The 22,395-nt window shown below is 41.8% G+C and overlaps 1 protein-coding gene across 1 annotated transcript; it reads left to right on the top strand.

Moving 5' to 3' along the window:
- Positions 1–19,833: 19,833 nt before the first annotated feature.
- On the top strand, positions 19,834–22,126 carry LOC139465785 (uncharacterized). Its single transcript, XM_071247700.1, has 2 exons — positions 19,834–20,113; positions 20,868–22,126. The coding sequence occupies exons 1-2, from the start codon at positions 19,890–19,892 to the stop codon at positions 21,925–21,927; spliced, it is 1,284 nt and encodes a 427-aa protein (XP_071103801.1). The 5' UTR covers positions 19,834–19,889; the 3' UTR covers positions 21,928–22,126.
- Positions 22,127–22,395: the final 269 nt, after the last annotated feature.

The raw sequence follows: 22,395 nt of genomic DNA, 5'->3' as shown, positions 1-22,395 counted from the left end.
TTTCCAACTGACTGTGACTTTGATGCACACGATCTGGACAAACCCTGCCAACTAAACAAGTGGAACTGTTTTGCTTTTCAACAGCAATGTCATCCAGGAACAAACATTCAAGTCATATGAGACGGCAATCAACAGTCACTACACAAATACTCGCGTTCAGCGCCCGACACTTAACTCTGCAGCTTTCACACAAAGGTCTACACATTTGTATTTCAATCATTTTAAATCTAAAATCACATTTACGTTTTGTGACAATCCCGTTATCGTAATGCCGACGTCACCATCAACAGTTACCTCCTGAACATCGGCTTTCTCAATTCAAACTCAATAACAAGACAGAGCAGGATACAATCACCAAATCCACAGTCGTCCGCACTGTACATACGTTTTTCAGTCAATAACGCGTAGGCCGTTTTTAAATACTGATCCAAACTGGTTTCACATCAAAGAATAAAGCCACTGACTTACCTGTGCCTATCCCCGTCTCTGTTGCACCCAAAATCGATTTTGCAGTACACCCCGAGAACAACACGTCCGTCAGCCACGTTCGCAACCCATACAATGATTGTCCATGACGTCAGCTGATTGTTGACGTATTTTGTCTCTGACGACATCACTTATGGGGACACAATAAACAATGACGTGGCTCCATTGTTGACGTCACAGATTTCTGCTTAGCTACATCACCACTTTGTTCCAGACCGTTTGTGGGACCCTGTATTTATTTGGTAAGGGTCGCTCCTTATTGTCCGGGCCTGTGCGACAGATGGGGCCCCTTTATCAACCCATCATGGCGTCATCAATCATGGATATAGCACAGATTGCAAACAAAATACGGGACAACTACAGTAAACAACGCAGATCGATTCCAAGCAGCGGAAGCTACTCCGTTAGACCACAGGCGTTTTAAGGCAAATATGCGCATCATAAGTTGAATGAGGCGTCTAAGCAGAAGGCTCTCATACTCCAAACTCAATATTGCCAAAAACTCTCTCAAACATCGTGACAACTGCCTTGTAGATGAAGCGAAAAGTCACAAGCATAGACCAACTAACTTCCTTCAAACACATATTTTCTGACAGCACCAACGAAATCACACCTCATACCTACTTCTGCGAATTGTTGATTTCCTTGTCAAAGCAAAGAAGATAATAAGAACTGTGTATTTTACACACCATGATATTAGTTATAGTGGAGGACAATAGAATAGTTTCATTTTCCAACTGACTGTGACTTTGATGCACACGATCTGGACAAACCCTGCCAACTAAACAAGTGGAACTGTTTTGCTTTTCAACAGCAATGTCATCCAGGAACAAACATTCAAGTCATATGAGACGGCAATCAACAGTCACTACACAAATACTCGCGTTCAGCGCCCGACACTTAACTCTGCAGCTTTCACACAAAGGTCTACACATTTGTATTTCAATCATTTTAAATCTAAAATCACATTTACGTTTTGTGACAATCCCGTTATCGTAATGCCGACGTCACCATCAACAGTTACCTCCTGAACATCGGCTTTCTCAATTCAAACTCAATAACAAGACAGAGCAGGATACAATCACCAAATCCACAGTTGTCCGCACTGTACATACGTTTTTCAGTCAATAACGCGTAGGCCGTTTTTAAATACTGATCCAAACTGGTTTCACATCAAAGAATAAAGCCACTGACCTACCTGTGCCTATCCCCGTCTCTGTTGCACCAAATATCGATTTTGCAGTACACCCCGAGAGCATCACGTCCGTCAGCCACGTTCGCAACCCATACATTGATTGTCCATGACGTCAGCTGATTGTTGACGTATTTTGTCTCTGACGACATCACTTATGGGGACACAATAAACAATGACGTGGCTCCGTTCGACCACAGGCGTTTTAGGGGAAATATGCGCATCATAAGCTGAATGGGGCGACTTAGCAGAAGGCTCTCATACTCCAAACTCAATATTGCCAAAAACGCTCTCAAACATCGTGACAACTGCCTTGTAGATGAAGCGAAAAGTCACAAGCATAGACTAACTAACTTCCTTCAAACACATATTTTCTGACAGCACCAACGAAATCACACCTCATACCTACTTCTGCGAATTGTTCATTTCCTTGTCAAAGCAAAGAAGATAATAAGAACTGTGTATTTTACACACCATGATATTAGTTATAGTGGAGGACAATAGAATAGTTTCATTTTCCAACTGACTGTGACTTTGATGCACACGATCTGGACAAACCCTGCCAACTAAACAAGTGGAACTGTTTTGCTTTTCAACAGCAATGTCATCCAGGAACAAACATTCAAGTCATATGAGACGGCAATCAACAGTCACTACACAAATACTCGCGTTCAGCGCCCGACACTTAACTCTGCAGCTTTCACACAAAGGTCTACACATTTGTATTTCAATCATTTTAAATCTAAAATCACATTTACGTTTTGTGACAATCCCGTTATCGTAATGCCGACGTTGCCATCAACAGTTACCTCCTGAACATCTGCTATCTCAATTCAAACTCAATAACAAGACAGAGCAGGATACAATCACCAAATCCACAGTCGTCCGCACTGTACATACGTTTTTCAGTCAATAACGCGTAGGCCGTTTTTAAATACTGATCCAAACTGGTTTCACATCAAAGAATAAAGCCACTGACCTACCCGTGCCTATCCCCGTCTCTGTTGCACCCAAAATCGATTTTGCAGTACACCCCGAGAACAACACGTCCGTCAGCCACGTTCGCAACCCATAAAATGATTGTCCATGACGTCAGCTGATTGTTGACGTATTTTGTAAATGACGACATCACTTATGGGGACACAATAAACAATGACGTGGCTCCATTGTTGACGTCACAGATTTCTGCTTAGCTACATCACCACTTTGTTCCAGACCGTTTGTGGAACCCTGTATTTATTGGGTAAGGGTCGCTCCTTATTGTCCGGGCCTGTGCGACAGATGGGGCCCCTTTATCAACCCATCATGGCGTCCTCAATCATGGATATAGCACAGATTGCAAACAAAATACGGGACAACTACAGTAAACAACGCAGATCAATTCCAAGCAGCGGAAGCTAAGCTCCGTTAGACCACTGGCGTTTTAGGGGAAATATGCGCATCATAAGTTGAATGAGGCGTCTAAGCAGAAGGCTCTCATACTCCCAACTCAATATTGCCAAAAGCACTCTCAAACATCGTGACAACTGCCTTGTAGATGAAGCGAAAAGTCACAAGCATAGACCAACTAACTTCCTTCAAACACATATTTTCGGACAGCACCAACGAAATCACACCTGATACCTACTTCTGCGAATTGTTGATTTCCTTGTCAAAGCAAAGAAGATAATAAGAACTGTGTATTTTACACACCATGATATTAGTTATAGTGGAGGACAATAGAATAGTTTCATTTTCCAACTGACTGTGACTTTGATGCACACGATCTGGACAAACCCTGCCAACTAAACAAGTGGAACTGTTTTGCTTTTCAACAGCAATGTCATCCAGGAACAAACATTCAAGTCATATGAGACGGCAATCAACAGTCACTACACAAATACTCGCGTTCAGCGCCCGACACTTAACTCTGCAGCTTTCACGCAAAGGTCTACACATTTGTATTTCAATCATTTTAAATCTAAAATCACATTTCAGTTTTGGGACAATCCCGTTATCGTAATGCAGACGTTGCCACCAACAGTTACCTCCTGAACATCTGCTTTCTCAATTCAAACTCAATAACAAGACAGAGCAGGATACAATCACCAAATCCACAGTCGTCCGCACTGTACATACGTTTTTCAGTCAATAACGCGTAGGCCGTTTTTAAATACTGATCCAAACTGGTTTCACATCAAAGAATAAAGCCACTGACTTACCTGTGCCTATCCCCCTCTCTGTTGCACCCAAAATCGATTTTGCAGTACACCCCGAGAACAACACGTCCGTCAGCCACGTTCGCAACCCATACAATGATTGTCCATGACGTCAGCTGATTGTTGACGTATTTTATATATGACGACATCACTTATGGGGACACAATAAACAATGACGTGGCTCCATTGTTGACGTCACAGATTTCTGCTTAGCTACATCACCACTTTGTTCCAGACCGTTTGTGGAACCCTGTATTTATTGGGTAAGGGTCGCTCCTTATTGTCCGGGCCTGTGCGACAGATGGGGCCCCTTTATCAACCCATCATGGCGTCATCAATCATGGATATAGCACAGATTGCAAACAAAATACGGGACAACTACAGTAAACAACGCAGATCAATTCCAAGCAGCGGAAGCTAAGCTCCGTTAGACCACTGGCGTTTTAGGGGAAATATGCGCATCATAAGTTGAATGAGGCGTCTAAGCAGAAGGCTCTCATACTCCAAACTCAATATTGCCAAAAACATTCTCAAACATCGTGACAACTGCCTTGTAGATGAAGCGAAAAGTCACAAGCATAGACCAACTACCTTCCTTCAAACACATATTTTCTGACAGCACCAACGAAATCACACCTCATACCTACTTCTGCGAATTGTTGATTTCCTTGTCAAAGCAAAGAAGATAATAAGAACTGTGTATTTTACACACCATGATATTAGTTATAGTGGAGGACAATAGAATAGTTTCATTTTCCAACTGACTGTGACTTTGATGCACACGATCTGGACAAACCCTGCCAACTAAACAAGTGGAACTGTTTTGCTTTTCAACAGCAATGTCATCCAGGAACAAACATTCAAGTCATATGAGACGGCAATCAACAGTCACTACACAAATACTCGCGTTCAGCGCCCGACACTTAACTCTGCAGCTTTCACACAAAGGTCTACACATTTGTATTTCAATCATTTTAAATCTAAAATCACATTTAAGTTTAGGGACAATCCCGTTATCGTAATGCAGACGTTGCCACCAACAGTTACCTCCTGAACATCTGCTTTCTCAATTCAAACTCAATAACAAGACAGAGCAGGATACAATCACCAAATCCACAGTCGTCCGCACTGTACATACGTTTTTCAGTCAATAACGCGTAGGCCGTTTTTAAATACTGATCCAAACTGGTTTCACATCAAAGAATAAAGCCACTGACCTACCTAAGCCTATCCCCCTCTCTGTTGCACCAAATATCGATTTTGCAGTACACCCCGAGAGCATCACGTCCGTCAGCCACGTTCGCAACCCATACATTGATTGTCCATGACGTCAGCTGATTGTTGACGTATTTTGTATATGACGACATCACTTATGGGGACACAATAAACAATGACGTGGCTCCATTGTTGACGTCACAGATTTCTGCTTAGCTACATCACCACTTTGTTCCAGACCGTTTGTGGAACCCTGTATTTATTGGGTAAGGGTCGCTCCTTATTGTCCGGGCCTGTGCGACAGATGGGGCCCCTTTATCAACCCATCATGGCGTCATCAATCATGGATATAGCACAGATTGCAAACAAAATACCGGACAACTACAGTAAACAACGCAGATCAATTCCAAGCAGCGGAAGCTAAGCTCTGTTCGACCACAGGCGTTTTAGGGGAAATATGCGCATCATAAGCTGAATGGGGCGTCTTAGCAGAAGGCTCTCATACTCCAAACTCAATATTGCCAAAAACGCTCTCAAACATCGTGACAACTGCCTTGTAGATGAAGCGAAAAGTCACAAGCATAGACTAACTAACTTCCTTCAAACACATATTTTCTGATAGCACCAACGAAATCACACCTGATACCTACTTCTGCGAATTGTTGATTTCCTTGTCAAAGCAAAGGAAATACTAATAACTGTGTATTTTACACACCATGATATTAGTTATAGTGGAGGACAATAGAATAGTTTCATTTTCCAACTGACTGTGACTTTGATGCACACGATCTGGACAAACCCTGCCAACTAAACAAGTGGAACTGTTTTGCTTTTCAACAGCAATGTCATCCAGGAACAAACATTCAAGTCATATGGGACGGCAATCAACAGTCACTACACAAATACTCGCGTTCAGCGCCCGACACTTAACTCTGCAGCTTTCACGCAAAGGTCTACACATTTGTATTTCAATCATTTTAAATCTAAAATCACATTTAAGTTTTGTGACAATCCCGTTATCGTAATGCCGACGTTGCCATCAACAGTTACCTCCTGAACATCGGCTTTCTCAATTCAAACTCAATAACAAGACAGAGCAGGATACAATCTCCAAATCCACAGTCGTCCGCACTGTACATACGTTTTTCAGTCAATAACGCGTAGGCCGTTTTTAAATACTGATCCAAACTGGTTTCACATCAAAGAATAAAGCCACTGACTTACCTGTGTCTATCCCCGTCTCTGTTGCACCCAAAATCGATTTTGCAGTACACCCCGAGAGCAACACGTCCGTCAGCCACGTTCGCAACCCATACAATGATTGTCCATGACGTCAGCTGATTGTTGACGTATTTTGTAAATGACGACATCACTTATGGGGACACAATAAACAATGACGTGGCTCCATTGTTGACGTCACAGATTTCTGCTTAGCTACATCACCACTTTGTTCCAGACCGTTTGTGGAACCCTGTATTTATTGGGTAAGGGTCGCTCCTTATTGTCCGGGCCTATGCGACAGATGGGGCCCCTTTATCAACCCATCATGGCGTCATCAATCATGGATATAGCACAGATTGCAAACAAAATACGGGACAACTACAGTAAACAACGCAGATCAATTCCAAGCAGCAGAAGCTAAGCTCCGTTAGACCATTGGCGTTTTAGGGGAAATATGCGCATCATAAGTTGAATGAGGCGTCTAAGCAGAAGGCTCTCATACTCCAAACTCAATATTGCCAAAAACACTCTCAAACATCGTGACAACTGCCTTGTAGATGAAGCGAAAAGTCACAAGCATAGACTAACTAACTTCCTTCAAACACATATTTTCTGACAGCACCAACGAAATCACACATGATACCTACTTCTGCGAATTGTTGATTTCCTTGTCAAAGCAAAGAAGATAATAAGAACTGTGTATTTTACACACCATGATATTAGTTATAGTGGAGGACAACAGAATAGTTTCATTTTCCAACTGACTGTGACTTTGATGCACACGATCTGGACAAACCCTGCCAACTAAACAAGTGGAAATGTTTTGCTTTTCAACAGCAATGTCATCCAGGAACAAACATTCAAGTCATATGTGACGGCAATCAACAGTCACTACACAAATACTCGCGTTCAGCGCCCGACACTTAACTCTGCAGCTTTCACACAAAGGTCTACACATTTGTATTTCAATCATTTTAAATCTAAAATCACATTTACGTTTTGTGACAATCCCGTTATCGTAATGCCAACGTTGCCATCAACAGTTACCTCCTGAACATCTCCTATCTCAATTCAAACTCAATAACAAGACAGAGCAGGATACAATCACCAAATCCACAGTCGTCCGCACTGTACATACGTTTTTCAGTCAATAACGCGTAGGCCGTTTTTAAATACTGATCCAAACTGGTTTCACATCAAAGAATAAAGCCACTGACTTACCTGTGCCTATCCCCGTCTCTGTTGCACCCAAAATCGATTTTGCAGTACACCCCGAGAACAACACGTCCGTCAGCCACGTTCGCAACCCATACAATGATTGTCCATGACGTCAGCTGATTGTTGACGTATTTTGTCTCTGACGACATCACTTATGGGGACACAATAAACAATGACGTGGCTCCATTGTTGACGTCACAGATTTCTGCTTAGCTACATCACCACTTTGTTCCAGACCGTTTGTGGAACCCTGTATTTATTGGGTAAGGGTCGCTCCTTATTGTCCGGGCCTGTGCGACAGATGGGGCCCCTTTATCAACCCATCATGGCGTCATCAATCATGGATATAGCACAGATTGCAAACAAAATACGGGACAACTACAGTAAACAACGCAGATCGATTCCAAGCAGCGGAAGCTACTCCGTTCGACCACAGGCGTTTTAGGGGAAATATGCGCATCATAAGTTGAATGAGGCGTCTTAGCAGAAGGCTCTCATACTCCAAACTCAATATTGCCAAAAACTCTCTCAAACATCGTGACAACTGCCTTGTAGATGAAGCGAAAAGTCACAAGCATAGACCAACTAACTTCCTTCAAACACATATTTTCTGACAGCACCAACGAAATCACACCTCATACCTACTTCTGCGAATTGTTGATTTCCTTGTCAAAGCAAAGAAGATAATAAGAACTGTGTATTTTACACACCATGATATTAGTTATAGTGGAGGACAATGGAATAGTTTCATTTTCCAACTGACTGTGACTTTGATGCACACGATCTGGACAAACCCTGCCAACTAAACAAGTGGAACTGTTTTGCTTTTCAACAGCAATGTCATCCAGGAACAAACATTCAAGTCATATGAGACGGCAATCAACAGTCACTACACAAATACTCGCGTTCAGCGCCCGACACTTAACTCTGCAGCTTTCACACAAAGGTCTACACATTTGTATTTCAATCATTTTAAATCTAAAATCACATTTACGTTTTGTGACAATCCCGTTATCGTAATGCCGACGTCACCATCAACAGTTACCTCCTGAACATCGGCTTTCTCAATTCAAACTCAATAACAAGACAGAGCAGGATACAATCACCAAATCCACAGTTGTCCGCACTGTACATACGTTTTTCAGTCAATAACGCGTAGGCCGTTTTTAAATACTGATCCAAACTGGTTTCACATCAAAGAATAAAGCCACTGACCTACCTGTGCCTATCCCCGTCTCTGTTGCACCAAATATCGCTTTTGCAGTACACCCCGAGAGCATCACGTCCGTCAGCCACGTTCGCAACCCATACATTGATTGTCCATGACGTCAGCTGATTGTTGACGTATTTTGTATATGACGACATCACTTATGGGGACACAATAAACAATGACGTGGCTCAATTGTTGACGTCACAGATTTCTGCTTAGCTACATCACCACTTTGTTCCAGACCGTTTGTGGAACCCTGTATTTATTGGGTAAGGGTCGCTCCTTATTGTCCGGGCCTGTGCGACAGATGGGGCCCCTTTATCAACCCATCATGGCGTCATCAATCATGGATATAGCACAGATTGCAAACAAAATACGGGACAACTACAGTAAACAACGCAGATCAATTCCAAGCAGCGGAAGCTAAGCTCCGTTAGACCACTGGCGTTTTAGGGGAAATATGCGCATCATAAGTTGAATGAGGCGTCTTAGCAGAAGGCTCTCATACTCCAAACTCAATATTGCCAAAAACGCTCTCAAACATCGTGACAACTGCCTTGTAGATGAAGCGAAAAGTCACAAGCATAGACTAACTAACTTCCTTCAAACACATATTTTCTGACAGCACCAACGAAATAACACCTGATACCTACTTCTGCGAATTGTTGATTTCCTTGTCAAAGCAAAGGAAATACTAATAACTGTGTATTTTACACACCATGATATTAGTTATAGTGGAGGACAATAGAATAGTTTCATTTTCCAACTGACTGTGACTTTGATGCACACGATCTGGACAAACCCTGCCAACTAAACAAGTGGAACTGTTTTGCTTTTCAACAGCAATGTCATCCAGGAACAAACATTCAAGTCATATGGGACGGCAATCAACAGTCACTACACAAATACTCGCGTTCAGCGCCCGACACTTAACTCTGCAGCTTTCACACAAAGGTCTACACATTTGTATTTCAATCATTTTAAATCTAAAATCACATTTAAGTTTTGTGACAATCCCGTTATCGTAATGCCGACGTTGACATCAACAGTTACCTCCTGAACATCGGCTTTCTCAATTCAAACTCAATAACAAGACAGAGCAGGATAAAATCTCCAAATCCACAGTCGTCCGCACTGTACATACGTTTTTCAGTCAATAACGCGTAGGCTGTTTTTAAATACTGATCCAAACTGGTTTCACATCAAAGAATAAAGCCACTGACTTACCTGTGTCTATCCCCGTCTCTGTTGCACCCAAAATCGATTTTGCAGTACACCCCGAGAGCAACACGTCCGTCAGCCACGTTCGCAACCCATACAATGATTGTCCATGACGTCAGCTGATTGTTGACGTATTTTGTCTCTGACGACATCACTTATGGGGACACAATAAACAATGACGTGGCTCCATTGTTGACGTCACAGATTTCTGCTTAGCTACATCACCACTTTGTTCCAGACCGTTTGTGGAACCCTGTATTTATTGGGTAAGGGTCGCTCCTTATTGTCCGGGCCTGTGCGACAGATGGGGCCCCTTTATCAACCCATCATGGCGTCATCAATCATGGATATAGCACAGATTGCAAACAAAATACGGGACAACTACAGTAAACAACGCAGATCGATTCCAAGCAGCGGAAGCTACTCCGTTAGACCACAGGCGTTTTAGGGGAAATATGCGCATCATAAGTTGAATGAGGCGTCTAAGCAAAAGGCTCTCATACTCCAAACTCAATATTGCCAAAAGCACTCTCAAACATCGTGACAACTGCCTTGTAGATGAAGCGAAAAGTCACAAGCATAGACCAACTAACTTCCTTCAAACACATATTTTCTGACAGCACCAACGAAATCACACCTGATACCTACTTCTGCGAATTGTTGATTTCCTTGTCAAAGCAAAGAAGATAATAAGAACTGTGTATTTTACACACCATGATATTAGTTATAGTGGAGGACAATAGAATAGTTTCATTTTCCAACTGACTGTGACTTTGATGCACACGATCTGGACAAACCCTGCCAACTAAACAAGTGGAACTGTTTTGCTTTTCAACAGCAATGTCATCCAGGAACAAACATTCAAGTCATATGAGACGGCAATCAACAGTCACTACACAAATACTCGCGTTCAGTGCCCGACACTTAACTCTGCAGCTTTCACGCAAAGGTCTACACATTTGTATTTCAATCATTTTAAATCTAAAATCACATTTAAGTTTTGTGACAATCCCGTTATCGTAATGCCGACGTTGCCATCAACAGTTACCTCCTGAACATCGGCTTTCTCAATTCAAACTCAATAACAAGACAGAGCAGGATACAATCACCAAATCCACAGTCGTCCGCACTGTACATACGTTTTTCAGTCAATAACGCGTAGGCCGTTTTTAAATACTGATCCAAACTGGTTTCACATCAAAGAATAAAGCCACTGACTTACCTGTGCCTATCCCCGTCTCTGTTGCACCCAAAATCGATTTTGCAGTACACCCCGAGAACAACACGTCCGTCAGCCACGTTCGCAACCCATACAATGATTGTCCATGACGTCAGCTGATTGTTGACGTATTTTGTCTCTGACGACATCACTTATGGGGACACAATAAACAATGACGTGGCTCCATTGTTGACGTCACAGATTTCTGCTTAGCTACGTCACCACTTTGTTCCAGACCGTTTGTGGAACCCTGTATTTATTTGGTAAGGATCGCTCCTTATTGTCCGGGCCTGTGCGACAGATGGGGCCCCTTTATCAACCCATCATGGCGTCATCAATCATGGATATAGCACAGATTGCAAACAAAATACGGGACAACTACAGTAAACAACGCGGATCAATTCCAAGCAGCAGAAGCTAAGCTCCGTTAGACCGCTGGCGTTTTAAGGCAAATATGCGCATCATAAGTTGAATGAGGCGTCTTAGCAGAAGGCTCTCATACTCCCAACTCAATATTGCCAAAAACACTCTCAAACATCGTGACAACTGCCTTGTAGATGAAGCGAAAAGTCACAAGCATAGACCAACTAACTTCCTTCAAACACATATTTTCTGATAGCACCAACGAAATCACACCTGATACCTACTTCTGCGAATTGTTGATTTCCTTGTCAAAGCAAAGAAGATAATAAGAACTGTGTATTTTACACACCATGATATCGGTTATAGTGGAGGACAATAGAATAGTTTCATTTTCCAACTGACTGTGACTTTGATGCACACGATCTGGACAAACCCTGCCAACTAAACAAGTGGAACTGTTTTGCTTTTCAACAGCAATGTCATCCAGGAACAAACATTCAAGTCATATGTGACGGGTATCAACAGTCATTACACAAATACTCGCGTTCAGCGCCCGACACTTAACTCTGCAGCTTTCACACAAAGGTCTACACATTTGTATTTCAATCATTTTAAATCTAAAATCACATTTAAGTTTTGTGACAATCCCGTTATCGTAATGCCGACGTTGCCATCAACAGTTACCTCCTGAACATCGGCTTTCTCAATTCAAACTCAATAACAAGACAGAGCAGGATACAATCACCAAATCCACAGTCGTCCGCACTGTACATACGTTTTTCAGTCAATAACGCGTAGGCCGTTTTTAAATACTGATCCAAACTGGTTTCACATCAAAGAATAAAGCCACTGACTTACCTGTGCCTATCCCCGTCTCTGTTGCACCCAAAATCGATTTTGCAGTACACCCCGAGAGCAACACGTCCGTCAGCCACGTTCGCAACCCATACAATGATTGTCCATGACGTCAGCTGATTGTTGACGTATTTTGTATATGACGACATCACTTATGGGGACACAATAAACAATGACGTGGCTCCATTGTTGACGTCACAGATTTCTGCTTAGCTACATCACCACTTTGTTCCAGACCGTTTGTGGAACCCTGTATTTATTGGGTAAGGATCGCTCCTTATTGTCCGGGCCTGTGCGACAGATGGGGCCCCTTTATCAACCCATCATGGCGTCCTCAATCATGGATATAGCACAGATTGCAAACAAAATACGGGACAACTACAGTAAACAACGCAGATCAATTCCAAGCAGCGGAAGCTAAGCTCCGTTAGACCGCTGGCGTTTTAAGGCAAATATGCGCATCATAAGTTGAATGAGGCGTCTTAGCAGAAGGCTCTCATACTCCCAACTCAATATTGCCAAAAACACTCTCAAACATCGTGACAACTGCCTTGTAGATGAAGCGAAAAGTCACAAGCATAGACCAACTAACTTCCTTCAAACACATATTTTCTGATAGCACCAACGAAATCACACCTGATACCTACTTCTGCGAATTGTTGATTTCCTTGTTAAAGCAAAGAAGATAATAAGAACTGTGTATTTTACACACCATGATATTAGTTATAGTGGAGGACAATAGAATAGTTTCATTTTCCAACTGACTGTGACTTTGATGCACACGATCTGGACAAACCCTGCCAACTAAACAAGTGGAACTGTTTTGCTTTTCAACAGCAATGTCATCCAGGAACAAACATTCAAGTCATATGAGACGGCAATCAACAGTCACTACACAAATACTCGCGTTCAGCGCCCGACACTTAACTCTGCAGCTTTCACGCAAAGGTCTACACATTTGTATTTCAATCATTTTAAATCTAAAATCACATTTAAGTTTTGTGACAATCCCGTTATCGTAATGCCGACGTTGCCATCAACAGTTACCTCCTGAACATCGGCTTTCTCAATTCAAACTCAATAACAAGACAGAGCAGGATACAATCACCAAATCCACAGTCGTCCGCACTGTACATACGTTTTTCAGTCAATAACGCGTAGGCCGTTTTTAAATACTGATCCAAACTGGTTTCACATCAAAGAATAAAGCCACTGACTTACCTGTGCCTATCCCCGTCTCTGTTGCACCCAAAATCGATTTTCCAGTACACCCCGAGAACAACACGTCCGTCAGCCACGTTCGCAACCCATACAATGATTGTCCATGACGTCAGCTGATTGTTGACGTATTTTGTCTCTGACGACATCACTTATGGGGACACAATAAACAATGACGTGGCTCCATTGTTGACGTCACAGATTTCTGCTTAGCTACGTCACCACTTTGTTCCAGACCGTTTGTGGAACCCTGTATTTATTTGGTAAGGATCGCTCCTTATTGTCCGGGCCTGTGCGACAGATGGGGCCCCTTTATCAACCCATCATGGCGTCATCAATCATGGATATAGCACAGATTGCAAACAAAATACGGGACAACTACAGTAAACAACGCAGATCAATTCCAAGCAGCGGAAGCTAAGCTCCGTTAGACCGCTGGCGTTTTAAGGCAAATATGCGCATCATAAGTTGAATGAGGCGTCTTAGCAGAAGGCTCTCATACTCCCAACTCAATATTGCCAAAAACACTCTCAAACATCGTGACAACTGCCTTGTAGATGAAGCGAAAAGTCACAAGCATAGACCAACTAACTTCCTTCAAACACATATTTTCTGATAGCACCAACGAAATCACACCTGATACCTACTTCTGCGAATTGTTCATTTCCTTGTCAAAGCAAAGAAGATAATAAGAACTGTGTATTTTACACACCATGATATCGGTTATAGTGGAGGACAATAGAATAGTTTCATTTTCCAACTGACTGTGACTTTGATGCACACGATCTGGACAAACCCTGCCAACTAAACAAGTGGAACTGTTTTGCTTTTCAACAGCAATGTCATCCAGGAACAAACATTCAAGTCATATGTGACGGGTATCAACAGTCATTACACAAATACTCGCGTTCAGCGCCCGACACTTAACTCTGCAGCTTTCACACAAAGGTCTACACATTTGTATTTCAATCATTTTAAATCTAAAATCACATTTAAGTTTTGTGACAATCCCGTTATCGTAATGCCGACGTTGCCATCAACAGTTACCTCCTGAACATCGGCTTTCTCAATTCAAACTCAATAACAAGACAGAGCAGGATACAATCACCAAATCCACAGTCGTCCGCACTGTACATACGTTTTTCAGTCAATAACGCGTAGGCCGTTTTTAAATACTGATCCAAACTGGTTTCACATCAAAGAATAAAGCCACTGACTTACCTGTGCCTATCCCCGTCTCTGTTGCACCCAAAATCGATTTTGCAGTACACCCCGAGAGCAACACGTCCGTCAGCCACGTTCGCAACCCATACAATGATTGTCCATGACGTCAGCTGATTGTTGACGTATTTTGTCTCTGACGACATCACTTATGGGGACACAATAAACAATGACGTGGCTCCATTGTTGACGTCACAGATTTCTGCTTAGCTACATCACCACTTTGTTCCAGACCGTTTGTGGAACCCTGTATTTATTTGGTAAGGATCGCTCCTTATTGTCCGGGCCTGTGCGACAGATGGGGCCCCTTTATCAACCCATCATGGCGTCATCAATCATGGATATAGCACAGATTGCAAACAAAATACGGGACAACTACAGTAAACAACGCAGATCAATTCCAAGCAGCGGAAGCTAAGCTCCGTTAGACCACTGGCGTTTTAAGGCAAATATGCGCATCATAAGTTGAATGAGGCGTCTTAGCAGAAGGCTCTCATACTCCCAACTCAATATTGCCAAAAACACTCTCAAACATCGTGACAACTGCCTTGTAGATGAAGAGAAAAGTCACAAGCATAGACCAACTAACTTCCTTCAAACACATATTTTCTGATAGCACCAACGAAATCACACCTGATACCTACTTCTGCGAATTGTTGATTTCCTTGTCAAAGCAAAGAAGATAATAAGAACTGTGTATTTTACACACCATGATATCGGTTATAGTGGAGGACAATAGAATAGTTTCATTTTCCAACTGACTGTGACTTTGATGCACACGATCTGGACAAACCCTGCCAACTAAACAAGTGGAACTGTTTTGCTTTTCAACAGCAATGTCATCCACGAACAAACATTCAAGTCATATGTGACGGGTATCAACAGTCATTACACAAATACTCGCGTTCAGCGCCCGACACTTAACTCTGCAGCTTTCACACAAAGGTCTACACATTTGTATTTCAATCATTTTAAATCTAAAATCACATTTAAGTTTTGTGACAATCCCGTTATCGTAATGCCGACGTTGCCATCAACAGTTACCTCCTGAACATCGGCTTTCTCAATTCAAACTCAATAACAAGACAGAGCAGGATACAATCACCAAATCCACAGTCGTCCGCACTGTACATACGTTTTTCAGTCAATAACGCGTAGGCCGTTTTTAAATACTGATCCAAACTGGTTTCACATCAAAGAATAAAGCCACTGACTTACCTGTGCCTATCCCCGTCTCTGTTGCACCCAAAATCGATTTTGCAGTACACCCCGAGAGCAACACGTCCGTCAGCCACGTTCGCAACCCATACAATGATTGTCCATGACGTCAGCTGATTGTTGACGTATTTTGTCTCTGACGACATCACTTATGGGGACACAATAAACAATGACGTGGCTCCATTGTTGACGTCACAGATTTCTGCTTAGCTACATCACCACTTTGTTCCAGACCGTTTGTGGAACCCTGTATTTATTGGGTAAGGATCGCTCCTTATTGTCCGGGCCTGTGCGACAGATGGGGCCCCTTTATCAACCCATCATGGCGTCATCAATCATGGATATAGCACAGATTGCAAACAAAATACGGGACAACTACAGTAAACAACGCAGATCAATTCCAAGCAGCGGAAGCTAAGCTCCGTTAGACCGCTGGCGTTTTAAGGCAAATATGCGCATCATAAGTTGAATGAGGCGTCTTAGCAGAAGGCTCTCATACTCCCAACTCAATATTGCCAAAAACACTCTCAAACATCGTGACAACTGCCTTGTAGATTAAGCGAAAAGTCACAAGCATAGACCAACTAACTTCCTTCAAACACATATTTTCTGATAGCACCAACGAAATAACACCTGATACCTACTTCTGCGAATTGTTGATTTCCTTGTCAAAGCAAAGAAGATAATAAGAACTGTGTATTTTACACACCATGATATCGGTTATAGTGGAGGACAATAGAATAGTTTCATTTTCCAACTGACTGTGACTTTGATGCACACGATCTGGACAAACCCTGCCAACTAAACAAGTGGAACTGTTTTGCTTTTCAACAGCAATGTCATCCAGGAACAAACATTCAAGTCATATGTGACGGGTATCAACAGTCATTACACAAATACTCGCGTTCAGCGCCCGACACTTAACTCTGCAGCTTTCACACAAAGGTCTACACATTTGTATTTCAATCATTTTAAATCTAAAATCACATTTAAGTTTTGTGACAATCCCGTTATCGTAATGCCGACGTTGCCATCAACAGTTACCTCCTGAACATCGGCTTTCTCAATTCAAACTCAATAACAAGACAGAGCAGGATACAATCACCAAATCCACAGTCGTCCGCACTGTACATACGTTTTTCAGTCAATAACGCGTAGGCCGTTTTTAAATACTGATCCAAACTGGTTTCACATCAAAGAATAAAGCCACTGACTTACCTGTGCCTATCCCCGTCTCTGTTGCACCCAAAATCGATTTTGCAGTACACCCCGAGAGCAACACGTCCGTCAGCCACGTTCGCAACCCATACAATGATTGTCCATGACGTCAGCTGATTGTTGACGTATTTTGTCTCTGACGACATCACTTATGGGGACACAATAAACAATGACGTGGCTCCATTGTTGACGTCACAGATTTCTGCTTAGCTACATCACCACTTTGTTCCAGACCGTTTGTGGAACCCTGTATTTATTTGGTAAGGATCGCTCCTTATTGTCCGGGCCTGTGCGACAGATGGGGCCCCTTTATCAACCCATCATGGCGTCATCAATCATGGATATAGCACAGATTGCAAACAAAATACGGGACAACTACAGTAAACAACGCAGATCAATTCCAAGCAGCGGAAGCTAAGCTCCGTTAGACCACTGGCGTTTTAAGGCAAATATGCGCATCATAAGTTGAATGAGGCGTCTTAGCAGAAGGCTCTCATACTCCCAACTCAATATTGCCAAAAACACTCTCAAACATCGTGACAACTGCCTTGTAGATGAAGAGAAAAGTCACAAGCATAGACCAACTAACTTCCTTCAAACACATATTTTCTGATAGCACCAACGAAATCACACCTGATACCTACTTCTGCGAATTGTTGATTTCCTTGTCAAAGCAAAGAAGATAATAAGAACTGTGTATTTTACACACCATGATATCGGTTATAGTGGAGGACAATAGAATAGTTTCATTTTCCAACTGACTGTGACTTTGATGCACACGATCTGGACAAACCCTGCCAACTAAACAAGTGGAACTGTTTTGCTTTTCAACAGCAATGTCATCCACGAACAAACATTCAAGTCATATGTGACGGGTATCAACAGTCATTACACAAATACTCGCGTTCAGCGCCCGACACTTAACTCTGCAGCTTTCACACAAAGGTCTACACATTTGTATTTCAATCATTTTAAATCTAAAATCACATTTAAGTTTTTGTGACAATCCCGTTATCGTAATGCCGACGTTGCCATCAACAGTTACCTCCTGAACATCGTCTTTCTCAATTCAAACTCAATAACAAGACAGAGCAGGATACATTCACCAAATCCACAGCCGTCCGCACTGTACATACGTTTTTCAGTCAATAAAGCGTAGGCCGTTTTTAAATACTGATCCAAACTGGTTTCACATGAAAGAATAAAGCCACCGACTTACCTGTGCCTATCCCCGTCTCTGTTGCACCCAAAATCGATTTTGCAGTACACCCCGAGAGCAACACGTCCGTCAGCCACGTTCGCAACCCATACAATGATTGTCCATGACGTCAGCTGATTATTGACGTATTTTGTCTATGACGACATCACTTATGGGGACACAATAAACAATGACGTGGCTCCATTGTTGACGTCACAGATTTCTGCTTAGCTACATCACCACTTTGTTCCAGACCGTTTGTGGAACCCTGTATTTATTTGGTAAGGGTCGCTCCTTATTGCCAGGCCTGTGCGACAGATGGGGCCCCCTTATCAACCCATCATGGCGTCCTCAATCATGGATATAGCACAGATTGCAAACAAAATACGGGACAACTACTGTAAACATCGCAGATCAATTCCAAGCAGCGGAAGCTAAGCTCCGTAAGACCACTGGCGTTTTAAGGGAAATATGCGCATCATTAGTTGAATGTGGCGTCTTAGCAGAGGGCTCTCATACTCCCAACTCAATATTGCCAAAAACACTCTCAAACATCGTGACAACTGCCTTTGTAGATGAAACGAAAAGTCACAAGCATAGACCAACTAACTTCCTTCAAACACATATTTTCTGACAGCACCAACGCAATCACATCTGATACCTACTTATGTGAATTGTTGATTCCTTGTCAAAGCAACGGATATATTATTAATTATAACTATGTATTTCATACACCATGATATTAGTTATAGTGGAAGACAGTGGAATTCTTTGATTTTCTAAGTGACTGCGACGTCGATGCACAGGATCTCGACAAACCTAGCCAACTTTACAATAACTCGTTTTGGTTTTCAACAACACAATCCGGAGAAACCCAGCCAACTATACTTTTTGCCCATTTTACGTTGACACAATAATTGAGTTTTTTCGTCTTTATTCATCTGTTCTGACAGTAAGCCGTTTCTACCTCATGCCATTTGGCCAAACAACAGTAACAGCAACAGTAATCTTGTGTCAGTGAACAACGTCAACTTGATCCACTTGTGGTCTTGAATATGTATAGGTTGTCTTGTTGTTACTGGAATAGAAGAAATTGAAATATCTATTTTTGTTTAACTTTTTGTCTTACGTGGAAAAGCTGGTACTTAATTGGTACAGTCCATTTCCGTGTATGGAAAGATATGTTGAAAAGAGATGTTAAAGCATATCCCAGCGCAGCCATACATGTTGTAGGCACAATGTAACTTTATCGTCGTTATAGCCTGATTCTGGGGCATCATCAATTTCTTGTTCGTATAACGTTTATGAACTATAAATCATAGTCTGACAAAACATACTATTCAACTTCCGGTCAAAATTCAACATGGTGGTAAATATCTTTTTCACGTGTGTTTGAATTTTGTTAATCGACAGGAAGAATGTTTAAAAGTGTAATTCATCAGTTTGTTCGTCCCTTAGCACTGTGCTCGTCATCAACACACGTTCCATTGCGAGGATATGCGCGACGGGGACACATTCCATTCTACAAACCGTCAGAGTTTGTTCAGTTGAACGAATATGATGTTGCAGACGAATCAGAAATAATTTCAGACTTGGATCAAATCGAAGACCAGCTCCTTCGGTCTAAGGCAGATAAGACACGGTTTGTATACCAGCTTCAGATTTCCATATTACTGGCACTAAATGTCTGCCTCGACTGTCACCACGGGCATGGATAAATTTTCCATTTGTTTGGATTGATCAAAAGCCTAATGCGTATATAAGGCTGTCGTTCCTATAAATGTAGATGGAGATTTAGGTTTTAAACCAGTTGTTTATGCTGTTAATAGATCCGCTCGAACACCCCCCCCCCCCCCCCCCCCACCCCCCACCCCCCCCCCCCCCCACCAAAAAATAAATAAATAAAAAAATAAAAATAATATAGATCTAGATAATTGGATTATATATAATTTATAAAGGAGGATTGAGCGGCAATGCATGCACACAATAACAGTTTGTGTGTGTTGGGGGAGGGGGGGGGACGGGAAGAGGGAATGAAACGGTTCATGAACATGTATCTGTATCATGATACCAGCTGCAGTTGCCATATCCAAGCAATGCTCCGGTTTCCCTTTACTGTCTGACATACAACCTCATAGACTGGTTGTTAATCATACATACTTGGATATGGCCCACCAATGAACCCTGGAAAAGATGGATGAAATGTTTACATGTAATCATTCAACTATGATTCCTGTCAACATACCAAAGTCAAGAGGATGTAATTACTGTCATTCTTAACATGTTTATGACTGGGGTTACAATACACAGAATTTAGGAATATCTTCAATATGGTACAGAAGCTGTTTTAGTTTTGTCACAATTTTGTCATTAAAACAAGACTGATTTTGTTTCAGAGAAGAAAAGAAAGAAAGATTGTTGCTGAAAAAGAAGATCCTGCAAAGGAAATACTTCAAGAAAGCATCAGAACTGAATCTCCTCTCATGGAATGCAAAAGAACAAATTCGTTATCTTAACTCTGAATACCCTCATGAGTGGACTGTGACCAGATTAGCAAAAAGCTTTCCTGTATCGGAGACAGGCATCATCGCAATTCTCAAATCAAGTTATGTGCCAAAACAACTGTGGGAAATAGAAAGACATGATAATCGTGTCCGTAAGAATTGGCTTGCCGTGAGATCTTACTTGAAGAAGAATAATAATGCGTTGGAAGACATTGAAGGAGGACCAATAGAAGAATCAGTGAGGCATCTTACATCATCAGATAAATTTGCCTTGGTAATAAATGCAGGTGGCATTGATGGTGTTGTTGTTCCAGATAGGCTTACTTCACAGACACACCAGAGGAAAGTTGGACTTTTTGAGTCCATAGTTACAGATTTTAAAGCAACCAGAGAACCAAAACATCAGCATGCTAAACATTTTTCTGATGATAAGTCCTTGCTTGCAGAAATTTCCAGTATGGATAATTTGAAGTCAGATAGAGTAAACGAGCTGCTTGTTTCTGATCATGTAACAGAGGCAACAAAGAGAGAGGATGCAACAGAAGCGCGGGCTCCTTCCCGTCGCCAGAAAAGATTAGCACAGACCCTTGGTAAGGGAAAAGTAGAGTTAACATCACTCAGCGATTCACAACTAGAACACTTGAGTATGTTTGAAACTGGGCCAATTAACAGTGTCCACCAGACAAAACGCAATTCTATGTGGTCAGAGGTAGAGTCTGAATGGAATGCTGATCAGCTACATATGGAAGATACAAAGAGAGAGCTTCACTTAAGAGATAACTCGACAATTTCTGAAATTAAACAGGAAAACATGGATAGGTTTCATGAAAAATCAGAGAAGTACCCTTCCATGTTAATGAACAGGAAATCCTCAAGCAAAAGGGAAGATGGGTATGAAAAGGACAGTTGTGTATATGATGAAGATGGAGAGTTTCTGTATAAAAAACCTTAACATTTTCATACCATTTCATGTTACTAGCCTGTAGTGTTGTTTTGACAATAAAGTTTACATGTGAAAGTTTCAAAAGGAAAGTGTACCCTTAACTAGAAAGAGAGCTTTCATTGATACTATTGTATTCACAGTAAGGCCAGTGTACATGGTATAATGAATCACTAGATTTTCATCATGGTCATCCCCTCCCATCTTCATCTTAAACTTCATGCCATACCACATTTAACATGTTAAATATTTGATTAATCTTTGTCAGGTTGTTGAATAGATATGTTCCAAAAATGACTGAATTGATCTTTATAAGGATCAATTCATTCCTTTTTGGCACATATCTATTCATCAAGGAAAAAAACCATGATAATCTAACAATTAATTTATAAAAAGCTAATGCTTAGAAACTGGTCAGGTTGAACCAAGTGTACAGCTGATATAGTTTGTATGTCCATGTTGTATGAGTGAATAAAATCT

This window comes from Haliotis cracherodii, unplaced genomic scaffold (genome assembly GCF_022045235.1).
Source record: "Haliotis cracherodii isolate W230 unplaced genomic scaffold, xgHalCrac1.p SCAF_1, whole genome shotgun sequence".
NCBI classification, from domain to species: domain Eukaryota; kingdom Metazoa; phylum Mollusca; class Gastropoda; order Lepetellida; family Haliotidae; genus Haliotis; species Haliotis cracherodii.
The sequence above is the reverse complement of the archived record's forward strand: the minus strand, read 5'-3'. Positions and strand labels throughout refer to the sequence as shown.